Here is a 12,026-nt window from a genome sequence, read left to right on the forward strand (position 1 = left end):
TGTACTGATTGCCTTTTTTCCTCTCTAGGTAAAAGTATGGATGAAATTAAGAAGCTGCTGCTGTTGGTTCTGGGATGTGCTGTGCAGGTGAACATTCATTAAAGACTTGAAAAACAAGATTTTTTATTTTTTTTTTTTTTTTTAATCTGTTATTTTTTTCTGGACTGAGAAAATCTACGCGAAGATCAGTGCTGTATGAACAAATCTCCAGCTCAAGACAGCTTGTGAGCTGAAATTGTGAGATGGCACAATAGGTGAAGAAAAGAGATGCAGGGGAAAGGAAGCACACTTTGTGATAGCAGTAACCTCAATTTGTTGCCAGTGCTTAATCAGCTGTAGGATATGTACTCTTGCAACTAAATAATCCACTTTGATAACAAAGTGGGAACAGATATACTTTGAACAATGTTCTTGATATCAAGATTGTTGTTGGTGTATCTTCTTACTGTTTTAAAATATGGAGTGGAAGAGCCAAACAAATAGATAAGCTAACAGTCTAAACATTTGTTTAATGAATCCTTATTTTATTTGCATAATCTTTTGATTGAGTATTACATGTAGAAAATCCAAAATGAATAGGTACTTTGTATATTCATGTGGGGATTTTTATGTGGCATTTGTTAAAATAAATAGACAGGCAATGTATGTGGGAAACTCCCCAGAAATGCACGACAGTTACCAGATAAAGAAATCAGTGTTCTCCCCACCAAACCTCTGTGGTGGTAAACAATAGCCGCGTTGCGGGCTAGTCTTTGCTTATAATTGACCTTGTTTGTAGGTCTGTCTAGTGTGTTTGTCATGCCTTAGGACACTTACCCTGCTCAGCTATGTCAAGTCAATTATGTCGGGGTAAAGCTGTCTACATATGGCTGCTGTGAATTATCTCAGTGTTGCATTGCAGCACAAAGAATAAAGGTCTGATTTGGCATCCTCAGTCCCCATTTACAGGTCTGAGGTTCTTCCTAGTGAAAGGAATAGTTGAGACTCCAAACCAGGTCCCAAAATGACACTGTAAATGAGTTTAAAAAAAACTTTAAGTAATATTTAACTTCTCCACGATGCAGAGTTGTTACCAGAAGGCAATAATGTTGTTGGTGTACAGTCACAGATAGCAGATGTCTACCTCTTTTAAAGCCTTAAGTAAAAGATTTACTGAAATCTGTTTGTCTGAAACGTCACTCATTTTTATCCAGAATGTTTCCTATTTTTTATCTAAAGCATATGTTGATTTAGTCCAACAAGCAACATTATGCATTGATGTGAATAGTATCTAAAGTGATGCATCTCTTTTCATTGCCAAAACCAAGCAAAATGCAAACAGCAAAGCAGACAGGATAAATGATGCAATGTAAATGCAGGTTTAAGTTTGTGCAGCTCCGTTAATGAAGCTGTGATGATTTCCTCTGGCTGTTACCCCACCTCTTGATCTCATTGCATGTTGAACTTGTTTTTAAAGAGCAAAACCAGCCATTTAACTTAGCCTTAATTGTACTGACTGTAAAAAGTTTAAATAATTTAATGCATAATTTGGTTCATTGTCCATATGGAGCAACAAAGTGTTATACATTCTAGTGTGATGAAGTGTAAATCTTGAACATTTTGTTGTTAGCAATGTGGGGATTTTTTTTTTATTTAAATGAAAAGTGGTGCAGTAAGTTTTAGGATATGTAGCACTGTTTCAGGGTGTGTTTTCTTTAACAGTGTGAAAGAAAAGAAGAGTTCATTGAAAGAATAAAACAACTGGATATTGAAACCCAAGCTGCCATTGTGTCACACATTCAGGAGGTGGGACTCTCAGTATTGTCTATTTTGACTTTTTCTCTCTCCCTTCCTTGACTTAACAGGGTTTTTTTTGCTATGAAATATTAATGTTGGGAATGTCATAATGGATTCATGATCTTCACAAAAAAAAAAAAAGATTTAATATGTTACTGCAATCAAGCTATAAGATGAAAATGATAGGCACTGGGAACATTACTTGGCTCAGTGGTCTTTAAAGAGATGCAACAGTAAATGCCTTGCTTGCCAGTTATAGACTATGTAGAAGGAATTGTTGTAAGGATACATGTGTAATATTTCCAAAAGGCATGTATGGCTTAGGGGCTGCAGTGCCCCTTGCAGCAATCGTGTAGGCACTTGGTCCCCAGGTCGTGTGGTAGTTGAGACACAGGCTCCCTCGTGGCTTGCTTTGGACAGTGGCCTCTGAGCTCAGATGGCCTTGAAAAGTGTACTCTGCAGCTGAAATTGGACACATGCTCTGTTTTTAAAGAGAAGTTTGATCCAATGATGAGTAGTCTTGGACTTCTGAGGTTTCTGTAGAAGGAATGAATACAGGTAGGCGTTGGGAGCCAGCTTGCTTTGGAGACCCAAAGGAGAGCCCTGTGGAAACGGCGCCTGCTCGACGTGCCTCGCTGGGAGCAGCACTGGCTGCGGCCGGGTGTCAGTGTGTGCAGGTGTAGAAAGTCCGGTATGCTCAGATTTGAGGAACAAATAGTGAAAGTCTAAGACAGGAACTTTTTTCTTAACACTTGAAAAAATAGTTCTGCTTAAAAAAAAAAAAAAATTTGTTTTTTTAAAAAAAATTAAGCACGTGGTTGTGGCAAAAGCAGGAACAGTCTTTAACTGAGCTTGAGAGACTTCCCTGACATTTCTGCTAAATGATTCAGAGGAAGTCAGTTTGGGTAAGATAGCTGTTGAAAGGTACACGGCTAGCAGCAACCAGAGACATTTCTGCTAAAGGCAGCTCCTCCCAGCTGTATCAGCTGCAAATTGCGAATTCATTGAAAGCAGGCCTTCTTCTCAGTGAGACACCAGTCTAACTGTTCAGTGTGGGATCAGTCCCTTCAAATCCCTGTGGTGACCACCTCAGTGCTTGCAGTAAAACGGTTGCATACTTCTCATTTGCAAGCACAAGTGCTATTGATCATAATATGTATCTGATCACTTTTAAAAATCAGCCTTAATATACCAGAAATTGCTGGATAGTGTTACAGTTAAGATGGTTGTGTTTGTTATTTACAAGCTGGCTTTGGTGAAGTGTGGTATGTTTTTTAACTGGTTGGTAGAAGAACCTGGGGGATGCAGCATATATGGGAAACAAATTTACAAATCAACCAGTGGAAAGATCTTCTTTTTTTTTTTTTTTTTTTTTTTTTTTTTTTTTTTTTTTCTTTCTCTTCCTAGGTTACTCACAACCAGGAGAATGTCTTCGACTTGCAGTGGCTGGAGCTCCCAGATATGGCCCCAGAAGAACTAGAGTCTCTCTCCAGGAATATGGTTTTCCACCTCAAAAGGCTTATTGATGAGAGAGATGAATGCACAGAAGTACGATGACTTCTCTCTCCCATATAGAGCTTATATGAAGTAGCAGTTGCAGGCTCCATTCCTTCTCTTGTGTGTTGCTTGTGCACTGGGTTTCTCTTTCTTCTGCACCTTTCTACTACATCTCTGAAAATCTGTAGAAAGATTTTGACTTTTCTATTGATTCTCACGTAAACACTAAGGTGTGTGAATGATTGGTAAAGAGGAGTGGAGTGGTCTCTCCATGAAGCAGAGAGACCAAAATATTTGAAGTTGTGACTTTGTCTTGAGATTTTTTTGGTTTTGCGTGCCTGCTCAGTCATTCATCTGTGAGTGATTGCTTGCCTGTCTCTCCATTGTTATCTACCATCATGGGTTCCAGTGTCTTCTCTAGTTTTTTTTCTGTGTGAAGACAGCCCTATCTGTTGCGAAATCATCAGTTCCCTTCCCTTCAGATCTCTGAAGGCTTCTCCCCTTCTTTAACCTGTTCATTTTCTGTCATGCTTTTGACTGTGATTGTGTTAGTTAAAAATGTTGTTACAGGTTTTTATGAATTCTCCAAGCAAAATAGACTGCTTATTTTGAGCATTGGAAGGGGAATGTTTTAGTGGTCTGAGCATAGTGGAGGTTCCTTTCCTCTATGTAACCTTCCCTCCTGGCTATCACTTGAATTCTGTATAATGCCAGGCTAATAATTCTGCATTTATAAATAATTTTTAGATACTTGAAAAACAATGTATAGTTACACTGTTTATCTCTTGACACTATATACTTCTCTGTATTTCCAGGTCATTGTAGATCTCACTCAAGAGAGAGATTATCTGCAGTCTCAACAACCGCCAAGTCCTCTGAAAGCACCAAGTCCAGATTCTTCACCAAATCCAGCCAACCCTCTTTCTAATGAAGACAAGCAGCACCTTGCAGTTGAGCTGGCAGACACAAAGGCTAAACTGAGAAGAATCCGGCAGGAGCTGTGAGTCACCAGTGATTTATGCTTCTAGAGAGAGACTTGTATATTAAGTCTTGTGCATCCTGAAAATGCAGTTGCCTGTCGGCTTCAGTACGCTGGCCTTCATGGGAGCTCTCAGAATCACACCTTTCAAATTTTTTGTTCATAGCAGTAGGAAGCTAGTATGGGTGTTCCGTCTGTCTTCTTTCTTAACTGGTCTTTAAACACAGAGTGATGGCTACTTCCATTTTTCTTTTTGTGTCTCATCTCTCTCTTCCCCTCTTCAAAATGCTAACTGCTAGCTGCACTTTTTAGTTATTAGTGGGAAGTCCAGAGGCCAGTGAAGCTGGCTATGACAGCAGTAGCATCAATCAGATTTAAACAAAGGTACTTAGTATAAAAATAGAGTTGCAAACTCAGGTCCATGATATGTGTATGGTATCATGAGAAAAAAACTCTTGCTTTTATGAAGCGGTCATGACAAAGAGGCTCAATGTTCAGAATATGCTAGGAGATTTCTACCTTCCTTTCCAGCAGTGTCCATATAATCAGTATTGTTTCGGGGGGGGGGAATCTTACTAAGATTTTTCTAATCCTTTTCAGGGAAGAGAAGTCTGAACAGCTTGTAGATTCTAAACATGAAGTTGAGCAGCTCACCCTAGAGCTGCAAAAAATAAAACAAGAGGTAAGATGGGCTCATTTTACTGTGACAGTTTTCCCTATTTAAAAAAGCCTTTTTCAGTGTGAGGCTAAAAATACTACTATGCCTATTTTCTAATGAAGAAATCAAGTTACCTCAACAAGCTAATGATTATGGCTATGGCATAGCAATGCTACACTTTCCACTTAACTGGTGAGAGCAGTCTCATCTGTTTAGCTTGCAAATAGCCTAGTAATGCCTGAAGCTTCTGCAGCATCAGGCATTAGAAACGTCAGAGTCCCAACAGGCTGAAGAACCTCTCTCTCTTGTAGAGAATTTACTGGCTAGTTAGGAGAATTCTCTTACTCCTGAAGCAGGGGAATGCTATTTGCCTATGCTTAAAGTAAGTAAGTAAATAACTAAAGTTTAAAAAAACATGCATTCGAGTATTTACTAAGATTTTTCTCCCTGCTTATTCCTCATTTCTCACAGAATATCCACCTGGCCTCAGACGCTCGCTCTGCCCGAGCATACAGAGATGAGCTCGACTCTCTGAGAGAGAGGGCAAACCGTGTGGAGAGACTTGAGATGGAACTTGTTCGGTGCAAAGAGAAACTTCATGATGTAGATTTTTACAAAGCTCGCATGGAGGCAAGTGAAAATTGAGAGAAAGATTTGCTGAGTTACCCTTAATGTTTGGCTTTTGTTGTGTTACTAGTTCATGTGTCGTTTGTCATTGAGCTGGCTGCTGCAAAACATCAGAGCAAGTGGAAATTTTGTAACATACATCATAGTTATTGACTTAGCAACATTAAAACTTCTTTCAGTGAGAAGAAGGACTTGGTGCACAAAAAAAATAAATACCCATTAGTTTTAATAAATGCTGCTTAGTTCAGCATTATGTGGCTAAACAGGACAGACCTTTTCTGGACACTTCTAGAGAATCCAGACCTTTAGTCTAGTCTTGAAAATTATTCTTCGGTAAAATGCCTATGTTTCAGAGTTGTTCCTTTGACCAACATCTTAAATGTCACATATAAATTAGCTAAATGAATGTCTGGGTGTTTTTCCTTAGGTGTTTGTAGCAGATGCAACTGTTGTTGAAACAGCTGGGTGTTTTTAAGCATGACCTCAGATGACAAATTCTAGCCAGCCCTTTTTGCAACTGTTGCTTGTAGTAGAAAGAAGAGAAGACTTGGATCTTCCCTAGTGCCCTGCGTAGGGTATGTCAATGAGAAACGTATAGCTTTGTTCCAGTAGTAATGCCAGTTACTCAGCTTAGTCACCTGCAGCTATGCCCGTCCTGGAATTATTAGCTAACTTATGTTGGAAAAGACCTTTGAAATCATCTAGACAAACTCATTGCTCACAGTATGGCTGACCTTAAATTTAGGTCAGATTGCAATTGTTTTCTGTCCTTTCAGTTCTTTAAGCCATTCTTACCTAAACTCTCAATAATCCATATACATAACACTTCAGCTGAAGTCAAATAAATATCCAGACTTGCTGAACACACGGAGGTTCAGTAATTGACAGCCTCGCTATAATTAGATAAAATCCCAGGTCTGAGGTAGAAGAGTGATGTTGAAACTCGCATTTGGCAGGCCTCTGGCTGAGAACACAGACCTTACTTCTGCTCTATAAACACTTTGTAGGTGATTCTTTTTTTTTCCCCTCTCTAACCTAAGGGGCCAGCTAGCTGCTGCTTCTTATGAATATTATGAATAGGTTCACTAAGATGGATGGTTATTAAATGTAGTAATAGACTACAAAAGCCTGCCTTCCCTCTCAGTAATTCCCAGTTTACATTAGGAAGTATGAAGCTCTGGCACGCTCTGTTTTCCTCCCTCAAGCTGGCAAATCAGTCGTGCATTAACCTGGCACACTAGCTATCAGCACGGCATCCTGGCATTTCCCTTTTGGCTGTGCACTGGAGTCGCTTAGCTTCTACTTGCTGCTCAGATAATTTAGCCAGACCTAGGAGTTTTTTAGTCTTGTCTTCATCTCAGATCAAGGGAGTAGCTATTTCTGTTCTTGAGTTCTCAGCCTCCTTGCTTGTCCTAGAGCTAGCAGTTTCCTGCTCTGCTGTCTGCATGCAAATCTTGCTTAACATATCATTCAGTAAAGAGACCTCCACTTCAGTTTCAAATTTGTTCCAAGTTTCCTCACTCCCTCTTCTACCCTGCCAGTTTTTGGTGAAAGTATTGAATGTCAGAGATGAGTGTTGGCTCTCCCAAGGATACCTCCCTGAAATACAGTAGTGGGACAAAGAATATTTCCCATCGATATGGCGCTTTTCTAATTCTGGGCCACAGTGTGTCCTCTAGCAAAAGTTGTCACTGCCGTAGGGGCGGAGCTCTTCTAATATGCGGCAGGATTGCGCAGCTGTCTGCAGGCTGCTCTGCGGTCTAGAATAGCCAGAGGGTTTCACATTCTCACCACTCCCTCTTGCGTCATTGATCGAGTCTTGGCACAGCCATGGACTGCCAGAGTTGAGCAGTGGCAGTGTCAGGCAAACTCCACTGGTTTCGTGCTGATACATTCAGAGGATTCCACAAGGCACTATTCTGTCTTTCTGTGGTCATGGAGTAGTACAAAGGCTGTGCATAGGAGCCACTATCCAACTTTCCATGGTCCCTCAGTTTTCTGTCTTATCTGTCTCAAGTCCTCTGCCCCTCCAAAAGAAGGGTTAATGGCTGGAGTCAGTTCAGCGTCTGCTCAGATTCCTCCCACTCCCTTGAAAACTGTTTGGCTTACAGTTCCAAGTTGTAAGATAGGTGCGGGGATGTAACATGGTAGAGATTTTTTTTACCACTAGACAGTACAGTGCTGATTGATCTCACGGCATTTACTGGTTGTGGCTGGCTTCCTAAGCTCTAAGTCTTAAGACCTGAACAAATCTTACAGAGGCACAGCAATGAAAATGTAGGTGTGTAAAGTACAGCATAAGCCACTTTTCTATGTAATGTGATACCTTAAGGCTCATAGGGTCTTGACGGGGTTGTCCAGCAGTGACAAAGCAGTGCCAATCGGTAAGGGAGAAGAAAAAGTGGGTTTACCTTTGTGCATCAATGCAGAAAGCCATTAAATGAGCACTTAAAAATCTTTTCCTTCTTGTAGTTCACATACACATTTGGTAGTTTGAGAAAAAAATATAGAATATTCTCTGTGTATGATACTGTCGCAAGATTTAGGAGTTGTGAGCAAGCTTACAACTAGTTTCTGGAAGGACATGATACAAACCAGCAGTGGCGGCAGGAAGAGATTTAAGGAGCTATCACAGAAGGAGTGCAAAAGGAGCAAGTCTTTCTCTATGTGAATGTAACATATTTAGGCATGTGTGCTGTTTTCCTTCTCTGTATGTCTTGACAAAGTTATTCAGAAATGACATTTTAATTTGACCATTGTTCAAGGGACCTGGAGATGAGTATGCTCTGGCATCCTTCCTGCTGGGGTGGTTTAATGAGGTTGTAACTGTGAATGTGGAGGAGCAGGCTTAATGCAGGGCTTCCTCCAAGGAAGTGCTTCTCACCAGTGTAAAGCTTCCCTCCGTCGTTCCTCTCGGTTGAATGTTGTGCTGCTCCAGGAGATCAGATTATTTTCCGAGGCCAGGGAGTCTGCCTTGTCCATTCTTCCTCCTTCTCACTGCAATCACATTTCCTTATGGGCTGATGGGAGGAATTTCTGTGAATGTTAAAAAAAGCAAAAGCATCTCTTGTATATTTTCACATAGCTGTCTAAGGCAATGTTTGATTGTCACAAGATGTTAACTGTGTCACGGCTCAGTAGGGGCAGCTTCTGAACTGCCAGAAGGAAGGGGCTTGAACTCTGTTTAATAACTAGGCCTCGATGCGTGTGCAAATTCTCTAGTTTCAGATTTAAACAATCTGATTGCTACTTTAGTTTCTGAAAATGTTTTCCTGTAGCAACACACCCTGATTGTGCAACCACTTGCTCCCAGAGTTAATTGTAACCACATGAGTACACACTGCACATTCTTAAAGCTATTTCAAGGCACAGTGATACAGGATCAAACCGCAATGCATAATTTATTTTAGAAATTACAAAAGCAGAATTATATATGTTGGATATTAAACCATCACAATTTAAGTGATATAAAACAAAGAGTTTTTTTAAATCCCTTACTGAGCAAATTCAGTGTATTTAAAAAAAAAAATCCATAGCCAACTATTTTTGCTGTTGATTTAAAAATAAACTCATAGTTACAAAATAATGTTGGTAGGTTTGCTAATTAAAGAAAAAATAAACCTTAATTCCAGTGGAAGCACCACCACCTGCTGATTGTTTGACAAGTGCGATTTGTAGCCAGACACATTTTTAGGTCAACCATGTTATCCCAGCAACTTCTGGGACATGTTGGTGCTGACACGTTTTAGTTAGGACAGTTTTACCTTCCAAGCCTTGAGATGTAACTCTACCAAGCTCCCATGGAGTAATTATTTAAATTACATGAACTTTTCAATATTAAGAAAACTTCACATCATGGGTACACCAGTGAGCAATGTTGACCTCGCCATAGCAGGCATTTCCACCAGGTTATTAATTTAAGATTTCATCAGAACTGCTTTGAACTGACATGTCCGCCCCTCCTGGGCCCTCAGTGGAAAGTGCTTCAGTCTTCCATATATTGAAGCTCCCAGAGATGTGTGGTTCGTACCAGAGCCTGGATATTTGTATGTACTTGGCACGTAGCTTGACTCTTCATGAGGCACTAAAATAAGTAGTTCCTGCTTGGTAGGCAGTTTTGGGGGATAGTTCTGAGGCCATGTTTTTGAGGTCAGACACCACCTTACTTCTTAGGGCTGTGGTCCAAATTGAGTGTGATGATCTAGCAAAGTAAATTCTTGTCATGTTGCTGTTTCATTACAGGTATTCTGGCAGCTTACATGACACCCAGCACATCTTGTGTTGTGTACTTCCTCTGGTCTGTCATCTGTTCAGTGTCAGCCTTTTTAGTTTGCCCTCCCTGAAGTGACCCTGTTAGATCAGACTTGGCCCAAAATGCTGATTCTGTAAAATCAGTGTTTCAGTATTATTATTTTAGTTATCCACATACTCAGACATTTTAATTGTGGTAGTTGAACCACTTCACAAGCACTAACATACTTGTCCTTTTAATGCTGCTGTAGTAGGGAAATTTTTCCTCTCATATTTTGCAAGTTGATAGCTGACCCACTGAGAGATCAAGGGCAATATGGTACTATATAAGGTAGACTTTCCATATTATGCCATCCACAGTCAAGATGCCGCACAGAACTAAGGTTACTTGCTATATAAGGCTATTAAATCATGGCCGCCTGTAGTATCAAAAGGCAAGGGGAGTGGCTGTCATCAGACACTCTTAACTTGTGCTTTACAGCTATCTTTTTTTTTTCTTTTTTCTTTTTTCTTTTTGTTTTTTAAGTAACTGAGCCACATAAGACTTCTTAAGGCTGATTCTACCCCCAAAAATTAGAAGGTAGTTGCTGATTAAGCAGTGAAAGTGATTTCCTCGTGCCTGGTGATCTTTCAGGAATCTACTTGGTTTGGATGTTTGTGGTCTGAGAGAACAGACGTGAACACTGATGTCAGCAGAGGCTTCACGTTTTGAAGACGGTTGTCCAGGAATAAACTTGTCAAGCCATAAGCATTTCATCCTGCCTGTGTGCACATTTTTCTGTTTTTGCATATTTCATTGGAGCAGGGGAAGGGATGTGGGGGGAGGAGAGAGGAAAGCAAAGAAAGACAAAAGAAAATTTCTTTAGAGAATCAAAGAATCTGGTTCTTGCCCCATTGTAACTCTTCTGGGCAAAAATCTGTCCTGTATCCATTTAATCTTTTAAATGCTGATACATTCCCACAATAGAAAATTCTGTCTCTGACTCAAGACTTATCTGAGGATCAACAAGAGTAAAAGCTAGCAATGAGGTATTATAACTTGAAATAAGACAAAATTTAATAAATGTGTTTAAAACGTGACCAAGAATACATGGCCAGACTTTATGCTTTGGACATTTCATGTTTCTGGAGATAAGATACTTGAATGCACAAAGCTTCATTTGTTGCTTTGCAAGGAAAGTTCAGAGTGCAGTGTAATTAACTTGTTTCTAATGCTGTGGCTACAGCAGAGTAAGTTAAACTTTTACTTGGTAAAAACAGATCCAAAAGCTATAATGGATAAGCAACATGGCAGTTAGTGGTCGTGTGTTTATTGGCGATGGGGTGGGGTGTGTGTTAAGTGATAAGCATAAAACAACTTCTCTTGTTGAAGTGAATTAAAATTCTGTTCATGAGAGAGAGAAAAACTTTATTAAACAGACATTTACATGTAAGTGTACTGAAACAGGGATATGGACATAGTATATATTGATGGACAGTGCTCCCCAATGTGCTTTGAATACACTATAATGTATCTTGAAAGTAAATAAATATAATCTGTTTTGAAACTGGGGACTACTGTGAGTTGGCTAAGGAAATGGTATTGTAACACTGGAATTGCAATTCAACAGTTGCTCTTTTGTGTCTTGAGTCTCCTTGGTGCACCTCTTGATCTAGCCTCATATAGAGCAAAAGGAACTCTATTAAACTTCTAAAATGCAGGAAAAAAAGAATAAGAAATATTAGATTTACTTGCATTCATGACAGATAATTAAACAGAGTATAATCTCTCATTAAAATATTAGGTAAAAACTTTTTTATGAAACAGAGAAACATGTCAGATTTCTTGTGTTTTGCAATGTCAGTTTATGAAAGTCACTGGTCTTTGAAGTCAGTTTATGTAGAGATTAACATTGTTACTTTTTCTCCCTAGGAGTTAAGAGAGGACAACATCATATTAATTGAAACAAAGGCTATGCTAGAAGAACAGCTAACAACGGCAAGAGCTCGTGGTGATAAACTGCATGAATTAGAGAAGGAAAATTTGCAGTTGAAATCCAAACTTCATGATGTGGAGCTGGTATGCCCTCTCGTTTTCATTATGCTAATTTTTTGAACTTCTGTTTTTAAGCTAGGTCACAGATTCATGTCACAGAAACCAGTGGAGACAGGCAAATAAATCAACAGTGCTTTTAAAGAGGTCTTTAGTTTGAACTTTGTGTACATGAATTCTTGAAATACTATATTGTTAACAGTGTA

General features: G+C 39.6%; 1 protein-coding gene across 2 annotated transcripts in view; it reads left to right on the forward strand.

Annotated features, from left to right (window-relative positions):
- Positions 1-12,026, forward strand: part of CCDC88C (coiled-coil domain containing 88C) — a 103,066-nt gene that overhangs the window by 49,903 nt on the left and 41,137 nt on the right. For both annotated transcript variants that reach the window (XM_082318784.1, XM_082318785.1), the window contains exons 5-11: positions 29-87; positions 1,702-1,785; positions 3,184-3,324; positions 4,089-4,273; positions 4,853-4,934; positions 5,382-5,540; positions 11,701-11,847. In XM_082318784.1, coding sequence (XP_082174910.1) covers positions 29-87; positions 1,702-1,785; positions 3,184-3,324; positions 4,089-4,273; positions 4,853-4,934; positions 5,382-5,540; positions 11,701-11,847 — 857 coding nt within the window. The remainder of the gene's footprint in view (positions 1-28; positions 88-1,701; positions 1,786-3,183; positions 3,325-4,088; positions 4,274-4,852; positions 4,935-5,381; positions 5,541-11,700; positions 11,848-12,026) is intronic.

This window comes from Platalea leucorodia, assembly GCF_965183815.1.
Source record: "Platalea leucorodia genome assembly, chromosome: 7".
Classification (NCBI taxonomy): Eukaryota; Metazoa; Chordata; class Aves; order Pelecaniformes; family Threskiornithidae; genus Platalea; species Platalea leucorodia.